The sequence below is a fragment of the Sinocyclocheilus anshuiensis genome, unplaced genomic scaffold (genome assembly GCF_001515605.1).
Source record: "Sinocyclocheilus anshuiensis isolate Anshui unplaced genomic scaffold, SAMN03320099.WGS_v1.1 scaffold769, whole genome shotgun sequence".
NCBI lineage: Eukaryota > Metazoa > Chordata > Actinopteri > Cypriniformes > Cyprinidae > Sinocyclocheilus > Sinocyclocheilus anshuiensis.
In genome coordinates this window covers 356,006-383,793 of record NW_015539878.1, presented here as the reverse complement: position 1 = coordinate 383,793, position 27,788 = coordinate 356,006, and the positions used below count along the sequence as shown (strand labels likewise).

The following is a 27,788-nucleotide window of genomic DNA, read 5'->3' as shown; positions in this document are numbered from 1 at the left end:
GGGGCAGTACTGAAACACCGTCTAAGCTGTTCGCCAATCACAACGCACTGGGACAACTAACCAATCACATCACATTTAGTTTTTCGGAAGGCGGGCCGTCATCAAACCCGGAACTAATCGAGCCGTTTGTGCTAGGTTGGGGAGAAAGGTATTGTAATAATGTAAATTATGTAAAAAATAATGCGTTTTTCGAACCACCAAGCATGAGAGCATGTTCTAGTACACCCCCAAAACAAAATCAAGACTCCCACCCATCTCCACCCCTAAACCTACCAATCTCCACCCCCTAGATGTGGATCCAACCATGACCCCTGCATCTTGTGTTCTGCAGTGAGGGGCTACTGGAATGTTTGGGCATTTTATTCAGGTTTAAGCATTTTACTGCCCAGTTCTCCTTTGACCAGACAAAACCAGCAGTTCAATTTCAGGCTGCAGCAAAGTCACATTGTGCAGAGGACTCATCCCCAGTGCCGGCAGTAGTTTATCAGTAATCCTAAAAAAGAACACTGCCAAACACACATGCTAAAAAACAACAACTTCCTTACACATAGTAAGAAATGGTTATAAAAACTGAAAGAGAAGACAAAATACTAAATTAATTCAGCTGGACACACTTTCCTTATTTTTTTCCACAACAAATGGCCAAGCAAGCGCAGACATGACAAGATACGCATATCTTCTATATATAGACATATTTTTTGCATTTTTTGACCAACAAGTATTGAAATGTATAATTTTTTTTTAAATTATAACATATAAATCACATTTGACAATTGCCTTTGACAATTGAGGGTAAAGGTAATGGATTGGCCAAGCATGTCTCCAGACCTAAACCCTATTGAGCATCTCAAGGTCTCTAACATCCACCAGCTCTGTGATGTCGTCATGGAGGAGTGGAAGAGGACTCCAGTGGCAACCTGTGAAGCTCTGGTGAACTCCATGCCCAAGAGGGTTAAGGCAGTGCTGGAAAATAATGGTGGCCACACAAAATATTGACACTTTGGGCCCAATTTGGACATTTTCACTTAGGGGTGTACTCACTTTTGTGGCCAGCGGTTTAGACATTAATGGCTGTGTGTTGAGTTATTTTGAGGGGACAGCAAATTTACACTGTTATACAAGCTGTACACTCACTACTTTACATTGTAGCAAGGGGTCATTTCTTCAGTGTTGTCACATGAAAAGATATAATAAAATATTTACAAAAATGTGAGGGGTGTACTCACTTCTGTGAGATACTGTGTATATATATATATATATAATTACTATTTTTACTATTAATTATTACTGTTACTACTATTTATTATTACTCTGTTGTTCTCTGAACTTTTAAATTGGTCCCTGGAACCCAGATTGACAAATGGAGGACGAGCACAGGATTAAAGTGTTGTTAGTAAATACCATGTGCAACCACATAATTGCATGACAGTTATGTGTCTTCAGAATCCCAGTATTAAGTGGAACAGGCCCTTGCTTGTTCCCAAATTTATATTCATGGTGTGCTGATTCAAAACATAGAAAACTAGGCAGTGGATTCAAACATCAGAATTTTTTTTTTTTCAGTTGGGGATTGCCATAGGCTTCCTAGTTCCACCAATACTGGTTCCAAATGTGGACAATCTGGACGAGTTGGCGGCTCACATCAGAGTCATGTTCTACATCACGGCGGGAGTGGCCACCTTCCTGTTTGTATTGGTTGTCATTGGTAAGAGCAAACGTCAGTTATACTATGTCATTCCAAAGTTCATATGAAAAGATGCAACATAATTAAGATGCCTTATATGTGATATCTTCCTTTATCCAAATTATTGCACGTCTTTCACATAGATAACAGTTTATCTTGCTATCTTGGCAGCATGCTTAAATCAAATCGATTGTGAGTCTTTTTTTGTGGCATGAGGAGTTGCTGCCTATGTAGAGAGTTTCTGTCATTTAAGAGGTTCAATGAAGATTAGGATGCTGTCTTAGAAGGCAGCTGTCCATGTAGGCAGCATGAAGCGAGATCACTATTACTTTAGTGTGTTAATATCTTCTAGTGCCTGTCTGTTCTTCTTTTTGTTGAGTCTTACCCTGTTCTTCTTCCTGCATGTACACAGACAAATTTTGTACATATATTTTATACACATAATAGCATATAAATGATTGTTGGCACACAATGCCCGTTATTTTGTTAGTCTGCTTTTACGAGTGCAAATGGAGTATGTCAGTGCTGATGATTATCTGACCTTTAGCCCAAATGACAGAAGGGGAAATGAGATTTCTTTCAGTTTCAACCCATTTTGCTCTCTCTTTTTACTCTATATGCTTTTTTGTTTAAATGCTGAGCCGCCCATTTTTATCTTGACAAAGCCACAAAAAAATCCTGTCACATTCTGAGCTGCACTCACGTGAATTCAGTTCTGTTCTCACAAGCAAAAACGATGTCTAGACAATTAAAGAAGAAAATCACAAGATGTTTTAAAGAGTTAAAGGGACAGTTTGCCCAAAAATGTATGCACTTTCTTTTTTTACCTGCTTTTTTTTTTTTTACCTGCTCTCTTATGTAAGTCTAGTAAAGAACAAGAACAGAAGATTCTAGTGTTTCTGTCTAATAGCTCTGCAATTGAAATTCTGCTGCAGAGTTTTTCATATCTAGTGTATGTTTGATAGAGCAATTATAATAGAGTTCAGTCACCTGCTGTTTTGGGGACAGCAGGCTAAATTTTTACTCAAACACAAACATTCACAGATGTCAAAACATTGGATTTAAGAAGATTTCCACCCAAATGTACCACTTGTATTTAACACACAGGCATAATTGACTTTTTATTTTATAATATGACTATATATATATATTTTTTTTTTATTATTATTTTATATTATTTCAAATGCTTTGATTCATTATTTTTTTTCACACTGCATTCTAGGACTGGCTTAATGAAATATACATGTGATGTTTCATTTTAATTTTAGCTTATCATTTAATCATTTTGTTATTTGCATTTTGTGTAATATTCTTATCCATATCTTTTTATTCGTTTTTAATATATATATTTCTGTTTAGCTTTAATTTAATTTTATAAAATTTTTAGTCATTTTAGTACTTCAACTTCAACTTATTTCAGTCTCCCAATATATTGTAGCTATGTGGGTGCTCAGCTTTATTTGTCTTTCAGTAAATTTTGTTAAAATCTAATATTATAAAAGATAAAATGCTAAGCAAAGGCTATTTAAAACAGCACCGGCTATGACAAGACTAAGACACTCTTCTCTGCTCCCTAAATACACAAAGCATTAGACTTTATAGACTGTGTTACTTGTGTAAAGAAGATGCTCTACTAATTCAAACAACCAGTTCTTTATTTACCCTTGCATCGCAAAATAGCAGAGAACTGAAAACAGGGTGTGGTAATTCATTCTATGAGTTTTTGATGACAGTTTGAGGATCCAGTGGTGTTCTGAGGTTCAGTCACATGCTCTTTTTAATACTTTTCATTAGTTCAATATTTGGAAAACCCACATCCAGACTTAAAGAATGATAGCATTGATTTATGAAAAAATTAAATAAAAATGTCAAAATATGGATATATGAGGCTTCTGCCCGACAGTTGACGATATGTAAATGAAGAGTTCTCTGTGATGTATGTGACTGGTGACCGGGTGAGTTTGTGTTTTTATGTTCTTGTCAGTGTTTCAGGAGCGTCCGGAGATCCCTCCCACCCACGCTCAGGCCGCGGCTCGGCAGATCTCTCCAGAGAACTACTCATATACAGCATCCATCCTCAGGCTGCTTCGCAACAAAGCCTTCATCCTTCTCGTCATCACTTACGGTAAATGTCTTACTCTGCGCACACAACAGATCCATTCAGGACCTCAAACTGGGGTTCATTATGCTTGCTTGCCATTTAAACACACAGTGGTAGTTTGTTACTGAAACATTAGCATGAATAGTTCTATAGTCTTTTTTAAACTTCAGAACATAACTTATCCTGCTACAGACATAAATGATTCCTCAGATCACACATGTGCTGTTACAGTCATAGTCGCATTGTGCCTATAAAAACGGTCACGCTCACACACTCACATATAAACACACAAAACACAATGAAGGGACTTGATCCATATATTATAGAATAAAATATTCGCACCAGTATCTTACACCTGCTAGTCTCAAACCAGGAAGCCAAACTGTGTAGCAGCTTCAGCCACGTTATTTTCCCTTTCTTTCTAAAATAAAATGTTATTTATATTATATTTTAATAAATTGCTGTGGATTTTATGTTATACATTTAAATTCAAATATATATTTTAGTTATTTATAAATACACTACCGTTCAAAAACCTGGGGGTCAGTAAGGGGTCATTAAATTTTTTTTTTTAAATAAATTAATACTTTTATTCATCAAGGATGCATTAAATTAATCAAAAGCAACAGTAAAGACATTTAATGTTACAAAAGATTTCTATTTCAAATAAATTCTGTTCTTGTGAACTTTCTATTCATCAAACAATCCTGAAAAAGCAGCACAGCTGTTTTCAACATTATTAATAAGACTTTTGTTTTGAGCAGCAAATCAGCATATTATAATTATTTCTGAAGGATCATGTGACACTGAATACTGGAATAATGATGCTGAAAATTCAGCTTTGCATCACTGCAATAAATTACATTTTAAAATATATTTAAATAGAAAACAGATATTTTATTATTTTACAATACTGCTGTTTTTACTGTATTTTTGATCAAATAAATGCAGCCTATGAGATCATAAGAGACTTATTTAAAAAACATTAAGATTTAAATGTTAGTTTATGTATTAGATATGACTAGCTTGTGATGGCATGAAGATTAATTTAATGTAATTTCATTTGCAAGATTGTGCAAGTAAATGGAAAATAACTTTTTCATCTGAAAAAATATAAAACAAGTACTAAACAGAAATAGTCATAACTTGACTGGCATGAACTACATTAACAGTAAGAGTTTATGATCTATCCACACACACACACACCTGTGCAACACTTGCATGAGAAGCTTGTAGCTGCATTTAACCTGGCTGAACATTGACAGAAATAATCCTGCAGGAATGCAGAGCTCTTTATATCTTTACAGCTGCTTCAGAAATGTGAAGACATTTACAGCTTACTAGATACACACCATATCAGCTGTCTACCAGGCTACTTTTTTAAATTTCAAGGTTATGCTTTCAGCCTGTTTCTGGTTTTGACTTCATCCGTCTTTCTTCTTCAGGGCTGAATGTTGGCTGTTTCTACGCTGTCAGTACGCTTCTCAACCGAATGATCATTGAACACTATCCTGTAAGTCCCTCCCACCCACCTCCTATCCAGCCAATCACGAAAGCCCCTGACCTACATGCAGCTTACATTAATCACTGAAATCACTTCAGTTACTTTTTAATTAGCATTATTGGTGGGTTTCATTACTTATATTATTTGTTTATCCAGAAAACTGATCTTAATACATTTTTGGTAAAACAGAATGCATGTGAAAATTTGCTCTGCTTTGAACAGGGAGAGGAGGTGAACGCCGGCAGGATCGGCCTCACCATCGTGATCGCTGGCATGGTGGGATCTCTCATCTGTGGGATCTGGTTAGACCGATCTAAGACATACAAGTAAGAGGCTGGACTTTAATCTTGAAATGTTCTTCAGACAGCGACAGTGCTCGATAAACATTTGTCTTCGTTCCTCCTTGAAGATAAGTGTGTTTTTGATTTTTGGTTAATGGGTGTTTCTTCAACTTCAGACATATTGTCACTGGAGTTTATTGATATGTACTTTTGCTACTTTTCAAATATTAGTTTTTATGTATACACTATACTGTTCAAAGGTTTGTGGTCAGTAAGGTTTTTTAAATGTTTTTGAAAAGAGTCTCTTATGCTCACCAAAGCTGCATTTATTTGATAAAAAAAAGTAAAAAAAAAAAAACGAATATTGTGAAATATTATTGCAAATTAAAATAACTGTGTTATATTTGAATATATTTTAATATATAATTTATTCTTGTGATGCAAAGCTGAATTTTCAGCATCATTACTCCAGTCTTCAGTGTCACATGATCCTTCAGAAATCATATTAATATGCTGATTTGCTGCTCTAGAAACATTTCTCATTTTTATCAATGTTGAAAACAGTTGCTTCATATTTTTGTAAAAACTGTAATATATTTTATTTTTCAGGGTTCTATGATGAATAGAAAGTTAAAATGAACAGCATTTGTTTGAAATTGAAATCTTTTAAAACATTATAAATGTCTTTTATACTGTAATATATTTTATTTTTCAGGGTTCTATGATGAATAGAAAGTTAAAATGAACAGCATTTGTTTTAAATTGAAATCTTTTAAAACATTATAAATGTCTTTTATATAACGCATCCTTGTGAAAGTTTTTTTTTTTTTATCGTACAGACCCCAAACTTTTGAATAGTAGTGTAGATTTAATTGTTTTTCCCCTTGTCCTAAACCCAGATGTTCGGTCTTAAAAATATAAAAATCCATGTTAAAAACATTACATTTTTCAAACCAATAATCTAAACAAAAATAAAGCAATCATAAATCATTTACATTTTTATGATGTGAAAATTATTGATATATTTTGTTACACAAATTGCGATTATCCAACAGTTGTGCCATCATTTCCTCCAAAACCAAAAGGTTTTGATGAAACACCCAGATATATGTTAGATTCAGACTTAGCAGATGCTGTTTTACGAAATAAACTGAAATGTTTTTTTCTGGATCTGCATGTGTTTGCAGCTGCTGTGAATGACATGAAAAAACTCTTTTGCCCAATCATACTAGGATTTACATGTTGGATCCTGATGAAAGATTTAGCCTGTCCCATGTCTCTGTTATGTCATGTCTCCACAGACAAACGACTCTAGCCGTGTATGTGATGTCGCTTGTGGGTTTGGTGCTTTATGCTTTTACCTTGGATCTGGGTCACCTGTGGGTGGTCTTCATCACAGCAGGAACCCTCGGGTACTACAAGATTTCAAATGAAAAACATCTTTTATTTTATTCTTTCTTTGTTGTTGTTGTTGTTACAGTTTGTTTCTGTTTTGTTTTGTAATATCTGAGTTACAATAAAATCCTCTCTCTCTCTCTCTTTATATATATACTGTATATAGATATAAATAAATGTATATATAAGTTTGCCCGAGATGTTGTGTTATTTATGCAGGTTCTTCATGACGGGTTACCTTCCCCTCGGTTTTGAGTTTGCTGTTGAATTGACTTACCCAGAGTCTGAGGGGACGTCTTCAGGACTTCTGAACTGCTCAGCACAGGTTTGTGTGTGATATTTAATGATAACTGTTATTTCTAAGAGTTGTGTCTTATTTTGCATTGAGTTTTATATTATTTTAGAGCGTTTATATGGAGTTACCAGCAATCCTAATAATTGTGATTTCTTACTGCAGGTATTCGGGATTATATTTACGATCTGTCAGGGGAAAATCATGGACTCTTTTAATACTCTGGCCGGAAATCTCTTCCTGTGTGCCTTCCTGCTGATAGGAACCATCATTACAGGTGCAGATCGTTCAATACTCATTTGTTCCTCTTTAATCGAGTATTGAGCTTATATTTGAGGGATTGTGAAACTGTTGTTTTTTACTCTGGCCCTACTGTTGGTCTAGTTACTTTTGAATGTTTTGCTTCCTGGTGATGATAATGCTTCTTGGAAAGCATTGTATATTAAAATTCATTTGACGTTATGAAAGCTGCGGTGTCCTCTGATGTTTCAGTTAATGTATGAGCTATTAAACACTGAAAAAAAAACACTGGGTTGTGTAAATATAGGAAAAGCAACATTGTTTTGGGACAATGTTTTGGGTTACAGCCAGAATCCTTCTAGGTCCAAACACGGAGCCAGATGGGATTTCTGTGTCTCTTCACATTAGTTAGTTGTACATGTCAAAAGCTCCTAAAATGAAGGTCAATTTTAATCAAATGGTTAGCTGTGTTGTCAGGGCAAGCATGTTTTTCATAAATGCCAGGTCGGGGCTAGTTGGCACATGGTTATAAACTAGTATAATTTTGTATAATTACAATAATAATGTTGGCTGCAGTTATTTAAATGGTTGTTACTGGTTAATATTCAGCTAATTTTCCAGGCAATAAAAAGAGTAATTATACAGTCCTTCATATAACATTTATGCATAGAGGTGCAAAGTTTAATTACTTTAAACTTTGTTTCTCTGTTGACAACGACTTGCATCTCAAAAGTCTAATCAGATTGATCTTCCACGTTGTTATTATTATACATTTTTTATTTTGTATTATTTTAATAAGAATTATTATTATTGTTATTATTATTATTATTTTGTTCAAAGAACATCATATCCTTTTTAGGGTCAATATTTATTGCATTATTTAAATATTATAATATTTATAGCATTTTTAAGGGAGTAATATTTTATTGTAATAAAAAAAAATTTCACAGTGCATAAAAATGGAATCCATATAATAAAAAATTAAAATAAAATATTTATTTATTTAGATTTTTGAGGTGAAATATGACCTGGACATGTTCTTTGAGGGATTCATCGATTTTATATTCACAATTTAGATACTGATTAGATAGACTAGAGCGTACAGGTTGCAACAGTCATCTTAGTAGATGGTTTGGTGCATGTTAAATGTAATTATGTGTGTCTCATTGCATTTCTGTTCTTTATCTCAGCCTGTATTAAGTCTGATCTGCGCAGACAGCTGGCAAACCAACAAGCACTGGCAGCCGTAAGTATCAAACCAAACGTATCAGCAAAACATTTACACAGTTGCACTTTACAATTACACTTTATACATTATATGTGTTATATTGGTGATATAAATCAGATTAAGGTTTACATGACCTTCCCATCCAGCAATAAGTTCATATTTTGTATTTTCTGCTAGTGTGTGCCTCTTGTTTGTCAGATTGATACAACAGAAATAATTTCATGTCCACTAACATGTGCTGCAGATACTAGAGAAAATGACACTCCTGATGTTTCTATCTCATGTTTCTGTGTTGTTGTGTTTTAACCTGAACTTCAGTGTTCATTCAAAGGTGTTTTTGGTTTGATAGCTGTTGTTTCAAACGTCCACAGCATTACCATGTTCCTGCAGATTTTCGAGGGTCTTCTGACGAGGCGCTTTTGAAATTTTTATTGTGTTAACATTCCAGCACTGTGATTGGATGACACACGGGAAATGCTCTGAGAATCATACCAGCTCTATAAACACATTTCATCCTGTTCTTCACCATCAGTCATGCTCATCTTTACATGCGATGTCATGTTTTCTTGATCCAAGCATTCCATTCACTCTCTCTTTCCAATTTCCCATGATCCGGCTCTGTTTTCCCATTTGATTGTCTCTCTCCTCTCATATACACTACACTATCATTCAAACGTTTGGAGTTGGTACGATTTTATAAATGGTTTTGAAAGAAGTCTCTCCTGCTCACCAAGGCTGCATTTATTTGATCATTTCATTATTTGATTGAAATGCAATAAAAACAGTAATATTGTGAAATATTATTACAGTTTAAAATTTACTTTTTTCAATGTCACATGATCCTTCAGAAATCCTTCTCATATGCTGATTTGCTGCTTAAGAAACATATCTTATTATCAATGTTAAATACTGTTGTTTTCTTTTTACATTTATTTTAGTGTTTTTGCTTTTACACAACACACAGAGCAACGACAATTAAGAGAAGAAAAAAAAGATAATTACAATGATAAAATAAATTAAAATGTAATAACCTATGACAGAATAACAACACTGAGGGACAAATGCATATAAAGACAAATTCTAATTTAACTGGTCAGGTAATGCGTAAACAGGATACAAATTCGTAAATGTTGTAGGATGACTTAGTCCTGTGCATATATATTAAAATAAAATGACAATAATTGTACACATCGATGTTAAATACAATTGTGCTGCTTAAAAATTTTAATGGAAACCATGATAATACAGTTTTTTTAAATAGAAAGTCAAAAAACAGTGTTGATTTGAAATAGAAATCTTTTGTAACATTGTAAATGACACTTTTGATGAAATAGAAATCTTTTGTAACATTGTAAATGACACTTTTGATCAATTCTCAGTGTTCTTGGTGAATAAAAGTACTAATTTCTTTCAAAAAACTGAAAAAAAACTCATTCCTCTTTTCCACTTATCCGGTTCTTCCTTTCCATTTTTCCACTTATTCTATTCTATTTTCCACTCATTTTGAATGGGATGTTTTTAACTCAACCTCCTCCTCTGATCATCTCATTCTCTCTTCTAGTTTCCTATCTGTCCAAATCCATTCATGTTTACAGATCAGTGTGTGTGTGTGTGTGTGTGTGTGTGTGTGTGTGTGTGTGTGTCTACAGGCAGCATTGGGCAGGTCAGACGTTCAGGATCACAGTGGGACGTCTCTCCTCCCCTCCACACACATGTGATCAATCAATCACTGCCTGATTTTATTGCTCACTGTGGTTCAGGTATGGGTGGCACATGCGATCAGCCCTTCTGATTCACGATCGATGAGGCTCATTTTAATTATCGCTTATAAAGTGATTCAGATGTGCTTTTGATTCTCTCTCAGAGTCCAATGTTCATGATTTTTTGCCTACTCTGTCTGAACGCTTCACCCTTGAGCTTTGTACGTGTGTGTGTGTGTGTGTGTGTGTGTGTATTGTAGTTTGATGTTCCATGTGTACTAACATTTAACCTTCATTTAATCCACTAACATACTAACTGGAGATGTGTGCATGAAACTGGTTTGTGGCCAACAGGGGGCGCCGTTTTACTGTGATATCTGTTACTGATGATGTGTTTTGTGTTTGCAGGGCCCTGTGGAAGCGTCACCGGCACAAGCTTTTGAAGCCAAACTCTAATGTGATCACGCGACTGATCAATTAGTACAATTATCTTTTATAGTTTTTTATCCTGCCTTGAACTTTTATACATTTTTCCTTTGGGACTTTTGAATCACGCTGTATTGTGTGTGTGTGTGTGTGTGTTTGTGTGTGTGTGTGTGTGTGTGTGTGTTCATTTGAACTGTATTGAGTGTTTATATCAGCCAGGGACTGATCAGGTGTTTGTTTGTTTTGTTGGTATTGTGTGATCATTTGTTTACTTGATCACTAATCATCTCAAGTAGGAGACATTCAAATTTTTTAACTAGTTTATCAAATGATGATTTAAATTATTGTTAACATTTAAAATTTCTTATATCTTCAAACAATGTCTTATTGTAAGTTTGAAAAAAAAATCTACAATGAAACCCATAAGAATGTGGAGCATTTCAGTATTGTTTGAACTTAAGAATTGAAACCGAAGCTCAACACAGTTAAATATACTGTGTTGGTTTCAATCTGTGCAATAAGTACTGAATAACTGTTTCTTTATTTTTATATAGTTGTTTCGTTTTTTTTTACCCTAATTGAAGCTCTCTAAAGACCATCTGAATAAATTGTAATAAATAAAACAAATCTAACATCTAAAGCACATTACTGTTATATTATTTTATTTTTAAAATATTCAAAAAAGTTTTGTAAAATGTTTTTAGTATAATTAATATCTGCCTATTGTACCCGACACTGAATAATACAGTGCTATGGTTTTCAGTAACACCCTTATTTTTCTTCTTCTTCTTCTTATTATTATTATTACAATTAATAGTAATCATAAATTGTATTATTTTAAAATGAATTATATTTATATAGTTCTATATTTTCATGAAATGATATATACAATTATAATAGAATATAATTAAATAAAAAAATTATAATGTAATAAAATATATTACAATGCAAATATAATTGAATATTAACTGTTATATAATTATTGTAGAATTATATATTAAATTATATTTAATAAAATATTAATATTATATATTATCATTATATAATAATTATTATTACCATAAATAGTAATCATAGTTAATTATTTTAAATTATATTTTACATGTATAATTTTAAAATAACTACAATGAACTATAATTTTATAATAATTAACTATAATTACTATTTATGGTAATCATAATTAAGAGCAATCCCATTCATAGTAATCATACATTTTATTATTTTAAAATGATATATTTTAATAATATATGTATATAATCTCTCAGATTGAAAAATAATCACAAATAGAGCTCAAATGAGTATCCATAAATATTTTAATGCGGTGAACATTGCAGAAAAAGTGTCAGCATTTATGATATACGTAAAAAATACATCTTATTTCACAATTTTATAACAGCATTTAATATATTTATCAAACTGTATAATAATTTTAAGTAGCAAAATTAAAAAACAACCAGCAGTAACGTCCCGTGCACATTCCAAACAAAGTAAAAACAGCTCGACAGTTTTACTTCTTTGACGACTTTCTGAGACAAGTGCATTTGAAAGGGCATTTCAGATGAATGAGGCAGCAGCAGCCTGTTCCTGCAAATCATCACTTCAGATTCTCTTTGACAGTCTGTTTGAGCTCCCTGTTGTTTAGCTGGAGGTATTTATTCACCCGGCTGCGATACGTGTTCGTTTATGATCTATAATCCACATGTTTGGGTGCTGTGACTGAAGCCCAAACCTTCATTGTTGGCCTGCTGTTCTAAGGCACCTTCAGCTGTTTGATTGTCTGCAAGTGTCATCGTTACCAATACACAAGCATTTGAGGCACACCTGTCAGAAGAACAACAGGACAAGAACACATCACAGCACTGGAACATCACCTTCGTGGAAAGTCTTGAGGAAATGGTCTAAAATCGTAATAATTGCAAAGGAATGAGATGTGGACTCTGACAGTCTGTATTATATTCACACCGTCTTCATGGTCTCTAACACTATACTGACGACCAGTGTTGGGGGTAACTCATTACAAGTAACGCGAGTTACGTAATCAGATTACTTTTTTCAAGTAACTAGTAAAGTAACACATTACTTTTTAATTTACAAGAGAATATCTGAGTTACTTTTTCAAATAAGTAATGCAAGTTATTATTTTTTTTCCAATTTATTGATTGACAGCTTTCCTGTCCCCATGTTGAGAGAAATCAGAAGATGTTACTGTAGTTCTAAAATAAATATGAATATGCATTAATTCATCTCACTCACAAAAAAAAACACGCAAACCTGCAATAATTAAATGTTAAACAACACAAATATCCTTTATGTATTTAATCCCATTCTATTAAGCAATGTCTTTGCTTCTGACCTTCGATGATCCAGTTCAACCATAATAATAAGCAAAAAGTGTTGAAATTTCTTCTTCTGCATTCTAATGTACAGACGTAAATGTACTTTCCCTTCAGCCTGAGACTTGTTCATTTCACTTTTGGTGTGCAAAGGCTTTTATATTTGCCACAAATATAACTTTTTTATTTTAAAAACAAACAAGCAAGTCCTGTCCAGATTTAAAAAGTAATGCAAAAGTAACGTAACGCATTACTTTCCATAAAAAGTAACGAAGTAACGTACTTCGTTACTTTTGTATGGAGTAACGCAATATTGTAATACATTACTTTTAAAAGTAACTTTCCCCAACACTGCTGACGACATTATGTGTATTAAACTATCGATAATGCATAAGCAAACCATGTAAAATTGTAAACCGCAAAAGTACAGGCACCTCAGTAGATTGTACCACAAAAAAAGCATGGAACGATATCTATTTTCGATAAATTAAATTATTAATCTGATATTTATATTAAATTCACTTATACAATATGAGTTTACAAATATATATGTGGAAAATAAATTACCCCGCTTTATCGCATATCTATACAAACTTAAATATTCATATCAGAATCGCCAGATCATTAGCCAGTCACGTGATGCGATCTGGCCGCCTCATTGGACGAGTTCATTATCGTCCTCATTCTTAAAGGGACAGTTCACGTTAAAAATGTGAATTCTGCCATCGTTTACAAACTTGGACAGACGCCATTTATAATTTGATGCAGCTGAAAACGAGTCTGAGGAATGGACAGTTTTTAGATAGCATGTACTGTATAAAATGTCCTAAATCAAATTGCAATGTTTGTATTTGTTTCGTTACTACTTTTATATCCCTCACTGCTTCGTTTTCATTCCCGCCAAAATTAAACATGGCGCTACCCTAACGAAAACCATAAACTTTTTTGCATGGAAGAAAGAAAATAACACATGAATATTCGGAATGACATGAGGGTGAGTAACAGATTACATAATATTAATTTCTGTGCGAACTGACCCTTTAATTAAAGCATATTTACGCTATGCAGAGGACACTTTCCCTCTTAAGACATTTACAGTAATAAAAACCTCTGTATAATAACTACTGATTGACATATATATACCAACACAACTCTTACTAGAACTTTAATAGGTTCTTATGTGGTGACTTGTAGATTAGATTAGATATTATTGATTGCATTTATCGCTTGAGTTGTACTGTAAAATATGATTTGGTGTATTGCTCTTTGAGCACATTTTGAATGTCACCAATTACTGAAGAGATGCTTTAAACACTGATATCTCAAGTAATACTTCAGTGCTGAGAGAAATCATGTCATTATGTAAATGTATGACAGCAGAACAGTAGAATCCATTAAGGCAAACTAATATTTCAGAAGGGTAAAATTGTTGTAAATAATTTTATGGTACATTCTCCCTTAATAAGAAAAAATGACCCTTTTAAAATCACAAAATTCATATTTGACAACGTGTTCTCAGAAATGGCTCATTATTGTTATACAGGTATTAAAACCTGATGTTCAAGTTGTTTTTCTGCATTTGAACAAAGCTGTTTCAGTTCTGTGTCGGTCCTCTATGATGTCACATCCGTTCTGTCTTTCAACTCTGTCCAAATAACACTGTTAACAGCAGTGAATGAAGCATAAACCGTGATACACCAGCAGAGAAAGATGAAGAGGCTGTTCTGGGATGCGTCGGGAGTTCAGTAGGTGTATTGAAGTCAGCACAAATGCTCAAATGCTGTTGACCTTGAGTATTCTCACAGCTTGTTGCCTATTAAAGCAGTTCTTTCATTTTCTAAGGGTTTTATTAAGGCGCTGAGATCCGCTCATATGTGAACGTGTTGGGGAAACATAAGGCAGAATATTAATATCTTCATATTGATATGCAACCTGCAGAAAATTTCCTCAAACGCTCCATTTTTAGAATGGCTTCTTCAGAAAAAGGAGGGAAGTCTCCGACCAGCGGCAACCTTCTTTTTGAGCCATGTCAATCCAGATCTGCGCATCTTACAGTGCTGTGTAAAACTCATTTGGGTCCTGAACTGGTGCGCCGTGGCCTCTCATCTCTGGGCTCTTGCATTTTGGGGTCTTTCTTGAGGAAAAAGGAAGTTATAGAGTGTCGTCACTAGCTGGAACAAACCCATCTGGCCCCTTTGAGTGAACTGCACAAAAATAAACCAAAAATATTTGTTCATCAGGTAAAATTTTTGACATAGGTTAAAAAGATTGCATTTTATTAGTCAAGAGAGGTACTTGCACAGTAAGACCAGGAGCATCTATCAAGAAAGTAAATAGGGTCAAAATGGCATATATCTGCCATTAGATGGCGCTCTGGCCTCAAGCTTCACTTCAAACTCCTCCCCTTCCCTTTAAATCTCCCTGATGGACAGTTAAAGCGGCCAATCAGCAGTCAGGCCAGCTGTGTGGCGAGCGTGTGTTGTAGTTCTTGACTATTGCAGTGTATTGCATAAGCTGCCTCTCTTACTGAAGGCATGCTAGATTTAAAAGAGTTATCAAACTGTAATTATGATTAACTAATTCAAATTATTCTGACCCATTTATTCTTAGTTGGATTGTCATCTTTCAACTTTTTCAATTATTCAGCCAGTTTGATCTGTGAGAAGATGAAGTTTCAGTTTTTGATCTTATGACAGCTGATTTCCACATTCCACAGTCAATAAAATCTACAATCTGCATGTTCATTAAAACATCTCAGTTGTAGCGGCTCAGCATATAACACATACAGAGTGTAACTAAAGGTGTTACATTAGCCTACTTTTGAGATTGTGGTCACATGTCTGCTGACGTGGACCTTGAGTCAGAGTCTAAATTTAGCCTGCAGTATAAACTCACTTCACATCCTCTTTCTGAGATCACACACAAACTATAGCCAGCCAGGGTAGACACTAAATTCAACTGGCATTTATTGAAAACCTTGATAAATCTACATTTATCCCTGTTTTCTTCTCTCATAGTAAATGTTATAAGTCGCTTTGAATAAAATAATTAATAAATGCAAATGGAAAAACATGGAAAATGTTTACCTCTAGCAAAACCATTTTGCCTTCATCTGCTGTTTTTTTTTCATCTAGTTTTTAACTACAACAAAAACACAATATAACTCCTTCAATGGCCAAATTTACATGATAAAATGGCACTTTTCAAAATTATTCTAATCTCCCATATCATTATTTTAGTAAGCCCCACCCCCAAAAAATCCTTGAAACCAAATTTAATTAAACTTAATTAAAACCAAATAATTATGTTTTCAATAGTTATGCAAACTTTAGTTTTGTAAATAGTTATAAAAGTATAAAAAAAAGTTAGACGACTTTGTTTAATATATGAGGTTGCTAAATAAACATCATCTAGTGTTTAAACTCCGTCAGTTACTGTAAAGTTATTGATGTACATTTGATAACATCTAAGGGAAGTTGAGTAAACAGGACGGGTAAACCAAAAATGATGTCATCTCTCCCACTGAGTATTTGCATATGCAGCATTGAAATAACAGACGATGATGTCATTGCACATCGTGACAGAAACCACTGCAGTGAAAACCACAGACTCTGTGCACAAACACCTGTGAAGCTGTTTAACACGTTTGATTCACATCGGCCTTGAGGAAAAGAAACTAGTCCCATCTGAAATCACTCTTACCAGCTGAAGATGTTCCTGCTGAAACTGATCCCCCATTTCGCGCAGTTTACGTCCAATCTGAATCTCCACGCTAATTCCCACGTCACGTTCGTCTTCCTTTTCTTCTGGTGTCCCTCCGTCCTCTTCTGCGTTTTGTGTGCCATCCGGGACGGGTTCGAACAATGCGGGGAAGTGTGAACGAAATACAGCATTTCCTTTAGGATAAAAACAATATTTATATTATTATATTGCATAATAAGAATTATTATTATTCATATATTTTATTATATAATTAAATTATTAAATAAAAATTAATTATTATCAATTAATTTTTATTTAATAATTTAATAATATAATATATAATAAAATATATGAATAATAATAATTTTAACAATACTAAATATAGTTTCAATTTTTAACTGTAGTTTCAATACAAATGTAACAACATTTTTTATTAAAATACCACTATGTGTGTATATATATATATATATATATATATATGTGTGTGTGTGTGTGTGTGTGTGTGTCACAATTTGTATTTTTACATTCATATTTTATATTTATGTATTTTATATAATATTTTATATAAGACATATCATATTCAGAAATAAAAAATTAATTCCAGGTGTGCATGTTGTGATTCATAATGCACATTTGACTATATGATGCATATTGTGTTTCCCTACCATGAAAAAGTGCTCTTGGCCCTTCTGGGGCCCCAGGGGCCATAGTAAGTGACACGAGGCCCCCAGTTCCACAGTTAGCCCCAAATGCAGTCCTGGGATCCACAGCTCCGCAGGGAGATGATGCATCTCTCTCTAAACCCTGGAATGGTGCCATATCTCCATCTCTCGCTGAATTCAGCACAGTTCTGGCAGTCTGCGTCGATCTGTCTTCAAAGCGTCCGTGTCTGTTAGCCGTTTGTCCCACCTCTCCTCGTGGGCCGTCTCTGTTCTCTGAGCTCTTGTTTCTTAGCGGTGTTTCACAGCAGTGAGGAAGCTGTTCGTCTTCCTCATCATCCATCGGCGGAGTCAGCAAAACCGCCCTGAAATATACCACAGACTGTCACTTTGTGCAACTATATGAGAATTCACATGCTGTTCAATCGTTCTGTATTACATGACAAAAAAAATACAAAAAACTATTCTTTCTAATGGAGTTGTTTTGCTTCAGGACATGAAGTTTTGTTTTTTGAAAAGTTGATAAGTTTATTTATTTTTCAACCCCAAATTATGCACAATTATATGATTGGTATGGCATTCAGCATGATTTTTCATTGTTCTCCAGTCCACCACTCTCCAGTTCACATCAGTGTAGTTTAGGAACACTTGACCTGATGCAAGTGCTGAATCTCACAGAGATCTCACCCACATTCACATGAACAAACAACCATGACTGAACTAGATGGGTTTTGTTTGGTTTAACAATGAATAACTAAGATCTGACAGTAGATCAGCTCATAAAGTGCAACTTCTGGCATGAAAGTGCAGCGGTGAGATGACTAAGATAGCTACAGGCTAGTCACAAACAAAACCACCGTAACGTCAAATGGCAACATTTCAAAGGAGTCTCATACTCCTGAGAGAGGAAATGAGAGGAAGTTTCAGGCCTGTGCTCAAATGTTCTGTCTGCCGCCGTTTCCCAGAAAACAATACGATTCGAATCTGCACCATCATAACAAACATATCCGTTTATGAAGTGTTCATGAATAATCTGATCAACTGAGAGTTACAGTGCAGATTAGTACAGATGCTTTCAAAGAGAATAGTTTCATATTGTACATGGCAGCTGCAGTGAAATTAGTCAAACTGAGAAACTGCAAGAAGAGTTTTGAGACGTTTTTTTGCAGAATTTGTTTGCAGTGCATGAATGCTGTAGTCATCAGGACAAATAATCATTTAAAAGGTGTAATTCTATTAATAGAGGGATTATCATATGGACAGATGATTATTAATAAGAATTAAACTCTTAATCCCTGCTGAAAAACCAGCCCAAGATGGTTTGCTGGTCTTAGCTGGTCTCCCAGCTTGGTTACCCTGGTCTGTGGGCTGGTTTTAGGGGGTTTTCTTCCAAGGGGCAAACAGTATACCAGCTTGTCCAGGCTGAAAGACCACTGTAGACCATCATAAACCACTCTTATTATTTAACAAACCATGTTAGGCGGTTTAAGTTGTTATTTTCAGCAAGGAATTCAAAAACAATAACAAAGGATATACCACTAGGTAAAATTTACCATAGTAAAAAAAAAACAAATGCATAAAAAATCAGGACAGCATGAGACTTCATGTGATTGTCACTTTTTGATATTTCAGTTTTATAAAGTTCAGATGGGCAAATCAGAATGTGATGTTGGGGATATTTCAGTGTGTTATGAAGTTTACTCTGTAATTTAAAACTTTTGTCACTTTCTTTCACAGATCAAATCACTGGAACGTTGTTTTTCAAGGACAAAAGCAGAATCGTTTCAGTTCTTATTTTTATATAGTATTCCACAGAAATCACAGAATACACAATGAAACTGCAGCAAATAAAACACAGAAACAACAGACACTCACCGCCAGTGCTTGAATGTGTGTGTCAGTGCTGCTTTTATTCCGCTTTTTGTGTCAGCGCTCTTTTATTCCGTCTTCAGTCTGCTTGTATTTATTTACTAACACGGACTCGCTCCGCTTTCATTCTGCGCCCTGCGCTCGAGATGTTGGTATTGGACACGAGCGCGCAGAAAACCACGCCCCCTGGCGGCACGTGATATGGTAATTACTCGAGCGGGAGGCGGGAATCTGCGTGTTGTTGGTGCCCGAGGGAAGAGGTCAGTTACTCTAAGGTTTATGTGTTGAAACGGTAAGTTTCTTTCTGAATACAAGCGGTGTATTTCAGCAGTTTTAATAGGTTCAGACTGTTAGTTAGTGGCTACGTTATTTAAAAGAACCGTTTTAATGCCACTTTGACTTTGGATTTGTTGAAAAACTTTAAAAAGTTCTTTAAACGATTCGAAATGAGTGAAAAACACGCTTCCGTTGACAGCCTTTAATTAGCTAAAGTATGTATTTCTGACTGAACGTTTTCCAACACGTTTGTGCCGTTATTCGTTTTTAGGCTATGTGTTTTACAACTGAGATTTTCGAAAGACTTGTAACTTTAGATCTTTCGATTTATATTAAGTCACTACATGATATGGATATTCCTGGAACTTGGATGCAAGATGGCAGCCTCTAGCTTGCGTACTTCTGGAAGCCTTATAAACTATTTAAAAGTTACATCTAATATTTATCTATGTATATCTAATACACTAGTCAACATTTGAAGTGGATCAAAACCTTTCATCAAAGTGAAATTTATTATTCATAAAACCAAATGGCTTAGGACAACTTTGATGAACTTTTTTGATCCACTTCAAATTTTGACTACTGTATATAGGCTATATATATATATAGTTTGAATGTAGCCTACAATTACTAATCATGCAATAATGGTGGTAATGGAAGTTATGAACTGAATTGTGTCATTTAGATTTAAATTACGTCAAAAAACATTCTGATGTTAATAATAATAATAAGAGGGGGCTATTTAATTATTAGTTTTAAACTCTATTAATTGCTTATCATATGCTTAACAGATCAATAGTTGATGTATTGATGCATATATCTGAAAATATCTAATGTTTAATGAAGCTTCTAATGGTTTGAAAGTACTTTAATGCTCTTTTCAAACACACACACACACACACACACACACATATATATATATATATATATATATATACTGTATGTGTATATATATATATATACTGTATGTATATATATATATATATATATATATAACAAGAGAGAGAGTAAATCTAAATATATTCACCTTTTGTTTTTACGGAAGAAAGAAAGAAAAATACATATGGGTTTTGTACAGTATATGCAATTTTTTGTGCACTATTATAATTAAACACCCCTAGCCACTAGCCCACCAGGGGTGAACATTTTCTGAATATGAGGAATATTTGTCTTCAAATTTAATAGAATTTTGTAGTCCATGCAAATCTTTAATATCCACAGGAGACCTTGTTGTTTATTTTTCTGTTTTGTAATGGACAAACACACTGACCTTGACATCTGTCAACCTGACATGTTTTTCTTTTTACTAGGGTTAACATTTTTAAAGTTGATTGGACAGAGGAATATATGTGGCTACTATGATCAATTTTTCACATTTTTGTGTATGCATATTTTCTGATTGAGGCACAATTCAAGTGCACTTGTTGTAAATGGGCAGTGAGTCACCTGAATATCACAAGCTTCCTGTTCTCACTAGCTTGCGATGACATCATCTTTTCTGTCAGCCACTGGGCTCAGCATTCCTGCCCACTGTTGCCACGCTGCTCAACCGCGAGGTTGCAATGGCCAATTTAAATGTGAAAAATTGTGCTAGTTAACTCTAAAACAGAATGTGTTGATTGACATGTAAAGGAAGAATAGTTTTTGTTTTGTAATAGATTATTTCAAGCCTGCATATTAACTAGTCAGTACAGGCCTACACATTGCTGGCAAGGATTTCGGTTTGCTAAAATGTTGGGATGGTTTGAGTTGAGGATGAGGTACAGACAAATCACCGACTAGAGGAAGAGGATTGAAATAGACTCAAAGTGACTCTGTTTCTACGGTAACTGTGGATGGGGAGGTACCAAAGATGAGAGCGAGGCAAAACAAATGCTGGCGCTGCCTCCGTGGCAACAGCTACATCATTGGTTCTTGTTTCATAGTAAAGACCCGTTAAAAAAAAAAAAATCACAAGAGGACCAGGAGACACCTCCCTCACAACTGCATGTTGCATCAGAAAGATCCTACAAGAGGAAGAGCAAAACACACACGCACACAAACACATCACATGCTCCACTTCACTCTACAGCCCCCTCCTTCCTCCCAGCTCTCCCGCCAAAACATCTCAGAGAGTAAATCCTGCCTAGAAACCAAACAGCTGACTTCGGCCTCGCTGCGATTGGTGCAGCTCCCTAGCAACGGCGTGTGTTTATTCAGCCAATCAGGTGCTGAATTCTCAGCACTTTCAACCAATGGCAGGCGGCCCCAGATTACCCAGGCAGTAACAGTGACTTGGTAACTGTCCGGCAGAACAGAAAGCAACTGTGATTGGTCAGATCAGCGTCCTGATTGGCTGCTCATGACGATCTCCCAGTCATTCATATGTTTTTGCGGATGCCCTGAAGGGATACACCCACAGCAGAAGGTCAAATTCTCTTCATCTTGATTGGCCGAGCAACAACGTGGACTCCTAGTAACAAACCACAACTGCTAAAACAGGGTGGTTAGGCTTCCGTCAGTCATCCAAATGCTAGCCAAACATGATGTTGTTGCTGCAGTTCTGCTCTTAGTAAAAAGTATTTTGTATGACAAACAGGCCTTCGTTGACACACTTTTTGCACTTGTAATATCTGGGAGTAAAATGACTGTTGCGATATCACAGTACATGATTTCTTAATGCTTGTTCACAAGTTTTTTCTATTCCTGTGACACTATTTTCTGAGATTCACTGCTAATATCTGTGCAGCTCCTGATCAGTCTTACAAATTTACCGTACATTAGGGTTTCGTTAGATTGGTTGTTTACATTTACAGGATAAACTTTAGAAGTGAAGATGTTACTTTTTTTAATTTTAGCATTTACAATGTCATATTTGAGGTCTAGCTGGTCATTTTTTTCCCCCAAAAGTGTTTACTTGTCATTCTGTTGTGTTTAAACTTTAGATGCGTGTTGAGCGGTGCGTGATTCACCTAGCAAGAAGAATGAGTCCCCAGACGAGCAGCAGCAGCTCAATGAACACAACCGAAGACGAATCAGAAGTGACATCATGGCTGTAAGATTGCATGACATCATGCTTGAGGGAAGACAGATCAATATGTCGAATCTGAAGCTGAAGGAACTGGCAAAGAAATGATTGGTCTCATTAATGATCTAATGATCTAGATAAATATAATCAGTTTAATAAGTAGATTAAGTCTTTTTTTAAAGTTAATTGGATTACTTTTAGATTATAAGCAACAATGGCAATAATATAAGGCTTATGTCTACAGATATTAAGTCAAATCTTTCATTTATATGGAAGCTACTGTAAGAAAATCTCTGGCCTTTTTGCTCTTTACCACAGTATTAATAAAGATTTCTGTTTAGATGTGTAGGATGCCTGTAAAAGACATCCACCACATACATTACTTGAAGCAAACGTAAACTAAAAAATTGGTAATTGAAAATCAAGCAGATGTAACATATAAAAATTAGGTGAAAAACTATAAAAAAAATAAAAACTTGAAAAAATATATATATTGTCCTGGCAACAAAATAAAATAAATAAATTTAGTACTTAATAAATTTAAGTTGAAAACTAAAGTTAACTGAAGTATAAAGTAAAGCTATGTATAAACTTAATATGAATAATATAATAATACTAATTCCGGTTATCAATGTAGAATATTACATTTATGTTCTTTAATCATATTCAGAAAAGGTTTTAGCTGACTGATTGTAAGCACTGTTTTAACTGTTTACTAGACTAGGAAATACACGTCACTACATATGTGACAAATTTTGACATCACCATAAAGTCTATTTTTACTTTACATATACTTTCCTTCATTATTATGAGGTCTATACTGTTGAAAATGCTGTGCACCCACGCTCCACACCACTTTTACAATTGAAAAGTCAGAAGGAACAAAGAAATGATCCATCTCAATTATCTGGATAATTACAATCAGTTTAATCATTTTTTCAAGCTAATTGGATTACTTTCCAAAGCATTAAAGGGTTAGTCATATATGCCTAGGATGGCTTGAGGGTGAGTAAATAATGGGCTAATTTTAATTTTTGGGTGAACTATCCGTTTAATACAGCAGGCTGCTTTAAACTCTTTTAACTATAAACAACAATGACAATAACCTGAGGCTTGTGCCTATATTTACTCAGATCTTCAATATATATAAGGAGGAATATTATAAGAAATATAATATATAAGGAAACTGCAAAAAGTCAAAAAAGATGTGTTAAATGCAGCTTTAATTACCACAACTACAGAAACTCTTACTGGTATTTGCAAACATTCAGTAGTTAAATTAGCTCAAGTATTTCATAAACGAAGCTTCTGTAAACGAAACCTATATGAGATGTGTGTGTGTGTGTGTGTGTGTGTGTGTGTGTGTATATCATACTGGAAATCCCAGAGATGATGTCAATAACAGCAGCTCCAGATCAAAGGAAACTGCTCCATCCTCAGCTGGAGCCTGAAGGGAAGATGGTGACAGGTGATGTCAGCAAACTGCAGCCTGGCATCCAATAGGGTCCCCCGGGATCTCTTGTGTTGAGCCACCTGCATGTGTGACTTCAGTCTGTGTGCATTGAATTTATTTAATACACGAGTTTCACAATTTGAGTTGAATTACTGAAATAAATTAACTTTTCCCACGACATTCTAATTTATTGAGATGCACCTGTAAGTTCATTGAAAAAACAGATGTCCCACCACCTTATTACCACAAACTCGACTGAGCTCTAAAAATAGAAGAGAAAGCAGCACACATTCCTGAGGTGTGAAGTATGAGATAAGCAGTTTTGTTGTAGGCTGTCATACAGTAGGTGTCCCTACAAATGTCAAACCACAATTTAAGTGTATCCTCTAATGACTCTGAACATTTTTTTTGTAAGCACTGGACATTCTTTTCACATTTATATACTCAAAGTCTTGTTTCAACTATTTCCTCATATGAAAAAACGGCAGTACTTTTCAGAGAAGTAGCTTGACTTCACAATGTCAGAGTAAAAATGTCATGGCGTCCTCTACTGGTGATAAGGTGACACTGCATCGAAATACCTGCATTACATTCATTTCCTGAAAGAACCTTGTAAACTCATAACCTTTCTAAAGGTATATTCCAAACCTTAAGGATACAGTGTGATTTATTAGCTCATAAAATAATTTCCTCTGAAAGAATGTTTAAGAAACAAAAGAAAATCCTGCCCACTACCAGTACTTGCAAAAGTTTTAAAAACAATAATTTATTGACAATGTTTCGGTGAAAATTCGAATTTTGAAATTACTGTTTTATAATTGTATTATTTGATACTTTTGCAAGTATTGGTAGTGTGTGGGATTTTCTTTTGTTTCTTAGTTTTTTTACTTTTTGTCTTTTTTTTCCTATGCACCTATCTGTTACCTGCAGGTGTGCGATGATTGATTGTTAATTGACTTCTAATAAAAGAATATTTAAAATGCTTAACATAACTTGACATAATACATAACATATATCTAAAGTGAATACTTCTAGGGCAACAGTTTCATAAAATGACCTTGGACCTCCTTATATTCATTGAAAATCTAAATTAGAAATAAAGTGCCTTGTTCATAGACAAATATCTATGCAAAATCCGATCTGAGCTGTCAGACTGAAACAGATTTCCAGAAATGCAATTTGAATATGATTTCAAACCACATATTAATGTGGCTTGACAGTTGACACGGATTTGTAAAAATTGGATTTCATGTAAAAAAATTTGCCGTTCAGACTTGCTAAATATGATCGGATTCCAATCGGATATCCACAACAATCGGATTTAGACTGACAGTCTGAACAAAAGATGGGAATGATCAGAACACGACACAACAAGAATGTAATTGTTAATGGATACTTAACCCTGAGAAGCCTGACAGAAAATAATGTCAGAAAAATATTTTTTTTTGCTGTTGTTTGTTTTTTGAGTATCATATTTGATACACCATGCTTGTATGGCTCATATAGTATGAAATAGGAGAATATGGAGCTCAGTTTTATTAAGAGGCCCAATCTGAGCCAAAAAAAAAATGCAGTTTGGTGCAGATCCTGATATTTCTATGGCCAAAAAGTAATATGAAATTCTGGTAGCTTGTAATATTAATGAGATCTTTATAACACTGTATCTATCAGACTATTTACATAAAATGCATATACAGGTGCATCTCAAAAAATTAGAATATCGTGAAAAAGTAAATGTTTTTGTAACTTACTTCAAAAAGTGAAACTTTCATGTATTCTAGATTCATTACAAGTAAACCATTTCAGATGTTTTTAAGATCAATAAAAAAAGGATTTGCAAAACAGAAAAGCTCAAGTTCTTTAAAGTATGTTCATTTATGCACTCAATACTTGTTCAGGGCTCCTTAAGCACAAATTCCAGCATCAGCGGTGTGGCATGGAAGCGATCAGCCTGTGGCACAGCTTTAACTGCTGCGGTTTCTTTAATAGTGGCCTTCAGCTCATCTGTATTGTTGAATCAACGGTTTCTCATCTTTCTCTTGAAAATATCCCATAGATTCCATATGGGGTTCAGGTCAGGCATGTTGGCTGGCCAGTCAAGCACAGTAATATATTGGTCAGCAAACCACTTGGAAGTGGTTTTGGCACTGTGGGCAGGTGCTAAGTAGGGCTGTCGCGATAACCACAATATCGCAATACCGCGCTATTGCCGAGCAAACCGCAGAGGAATGCAAGAACCGCAGCAACCGCGATTTTTGCGGGTTATGCCCTTCTTGTTTTACACTTCATGCATGTGGACTGAATATTAAACAAGTTAGTAATGATAACATAATGTGTACCATGCTGATTTGTAGAGGCTCCGTAGATTTGCACTTAACAAGCCTAAACAGACAGTGAATGAGAGAGAGAGAGAGAGATCGACTGAGCGCGTGCGATTACTTGTGTCTGTCCTCCAGGCCGAGTCATATATATTTGTGAAAATAGGTTGTCATGTCCAAGGAAAGAGAAATCTCTGTCTTAGCATCGACGCATAGCTGGTCAGCTGAGCCTTCTAAAGTGGCCCTCAAAGTTAAAATGATTTCAACAGCGTGTTTCGTCTCTTTGAATGAAGGAATCAGCGTTTTTGAACATGTAGTTGAATGACAGTCCCTTTCCACCACCTTGTGGCGCAACACTAACTTCACTGACTGACAGCCCGTCTAGAACGCGCGCAGGTGGAAATATCAATAGAAAGTCTCTTGTCCAGTCAGATTAGAAAATCAGATTACAACTAGGCTAACTGTTATACATATAGGCTAACGATAGCCTAACGATCTTATTGTCAGGTTTATGTTCTGTTATGTGGACCGTTATTTTGTCATTCTCTTCTGTTTACTTCACTTCCTGTTTCAACACTATTTGGTTTCGGTTTCATTGGTTTCTGAATACCTGCGATTACTTGCGTCTGTCCTCCAGGCCGAGTCATATATATTTGTGAAAATAGGTTGTCATGTCCAAGGAATGCGAAATCTCTGTCTTAGCATCGACGCAAAGCTGGTCAGCTGAGCCTTCTAAAGTGGCGCTCAAAGTTAAAATGATTTCAACAGCGTGTTTCATTACGTCTCTTTGAATGAATGAATCAGTGTTTTTGAACGTGTAGTTGAATGACAGTCCCTTTCCACCACCTTGTGGCGCAACACTGTAACTGCACTGACTGACAGACCGTCTAGAACGCGCGCCGGAGGAAATATCAATAGAAAGTCTCTTGTCCAGTCAGATTAGAAGATCAGATTACAACTAGGCTAACTGTTATACATATAGGCTAACGATAGCCTAACAATCTTATTGTCAGGTTTATGTTCTGTGTGTGTGTGTGTGTGTGTGTGTGTATATATATGTATATGTATGGCGATAATACCGCATAATATCGCATTGAGCCACTCAAAATTACCGCAAGGGAGAATCCCTCACCGCGACAGCCCTAGTGCTAAGTCCTGCTGGAAAAGGAAATCAGCATCTCCATAAAGCTTGCCAGCAGATGGAAGCATAAAGTGCTCCAAAATCTCCTGGTAGATGACTGCATTGACTTTGGACTTGATCAAACACAATAGACCAACACCAGCAGACGTCACGGCACCCCAAATCATCACTGACTTCGG

General features: G+C 35.1%; 3 protein-coding genes and 1 long non-coding RNA gene across 6 annotated transcripts in view; 2 read left to right on the top strand and 2 right to left on the bottom strand.

Annotated features, from left to right (window-relative positions):
• The window catches only part of LOC107685370 (uncharacterized), a 14,596-nt gene extending 3,882 nt beyond the window's left edge, over positions 1–10,714 (bottom strand). Inside the window, exons 1-2 of the long non-coding RNA XR_001633945.1 lie at positions 10,705–10,714; positions 5,314–5,317 (exon numbers count right to left, since the gene is read on the bottom strand). This is a non-coding gene — a long non-coding RNA (uncharacterized LOC107685370). The remainder of the gene's footprint in view (positions 1–5,313; positions 5,318–10,704) is intronic.
• The window catches only part of flvcr2b (FLVCR choline and putative heme transporter 2b), a 15,356-nt gene extending 3,866 nt beyond the window's left edge, over positions 1–11,490 (top strand). For 2 of the 3 annotated variants that reach the window (XM_016481935.1, XM_016481934.1), the window contains 10 exons: positions 1,564–1,705; positions 3,669–3,809; positions 5,231–5,298; positions 5,512–5,615; positions 6,872–6,982; positions 7,185–7,290; positions 7,423–7,534; positions 8,688–8,743; positions 10,375–10,485; positions 10,834–11,490. In XM_016481935.1, coding sequence (XP_016337421.1) covers positions 1,564–1,705; positions 3,669–3,809; positions 5,231–5,298; positions 5,512–5,615; positions 6,872–6,982; positions 7,185–7,290; positions 7,423–7,534; positions 8,688–8,743; positions 10,375–10,443 — 909 coding nt within the window. In that variant the 3' untranslated portion in view covers positions 10,444–10,485; positions 10,834–11,490. The remainder of the gene's footprint in view (positions 1–1,563; positions 1,706–3,668; positions 3,810–5,230; positions 5,299–5,511; positions 5,616–6,871; positions 6,983–7,184; positions 7,291–7,422; positions 7,535–8,687; positions 8,744–10,374; positions 10,486–10,833) is intronic. The other variant, XM_016481936.1, reaches the window with a different exon arrangement.
• Positions 11,491–12,288: 798 nt separating this feature from the next.
• Positions 12,289–19,550, bottom strand: bmf2 (BCL2 modifying factor 2). Its single transcript, XM_016481933.1, has 5 exons — positions 19,421–19,550; positions 17,552–17,910; positions 16,887–17,080; positions 13,752–15,388; positions 12,289–12,672 (listed from the first exon to the last, which is right to left on the bottom strand). Exons 2-4 carry the CDS (start codon positions 17,886–17,888, stop codon positions 15,287–15,289), a joined length of 633 nt encoding a protein of 210 aa, XP_016337419.1. The 5' UTR covers positions 17,889–17,910; positions 19,421–19,550; the 3' UTR covers positions 12,289–12,672; positions 13,752–15,286.
• A 12-nt stretch (positions 19,551–19,562) lies between these two features.
• adgrg11 (adhesion G protein-coupled receptor G11) overlaps positions 19,563–27,788 on the top strand; it is a 25,819-nt gene continuing 17,593 nt past the window's right edge. Inside the window, exons 1-2 of the mRNA XM_016481932.1 lie at positions 19,563–19,674; positions 22,615–22,724. The gene's annotated coding sequence lies outside the window, so the exon portion shown is untranslated. The remainder of the gene's footprint in view (positions 19,675–22,614; positions 22,725–27,788) is intronic.

What these genes read in the sequence shown, in the direction of transcription:
- bmf2 (XM_016481933.1), bottom strand. Translation starts at nt 17,888, where the DNA reads ATGGATGATGAGGAAGACGAACAGCTTCCTCACTGCTGTGAAACACCG. An exon ending in GCCAAGAGCACTTTTTCATG is followed by an intron (nt 17,081 to 17,551) that starts GTAGGGAAACAC and finishes TTTATCCTAAAG; the next exon opens with GAAATGCTGTATTTCGTTCA. An exon ending in AGCAGGAACATCTTCAGCTG is followed by an intron (nt 15,389 to 16,886) that starts GTAAGAGTGATT and finishes ATTTTTGTGCAG; the next exon opens with TTCACTCAAAGGGGCCAGAT.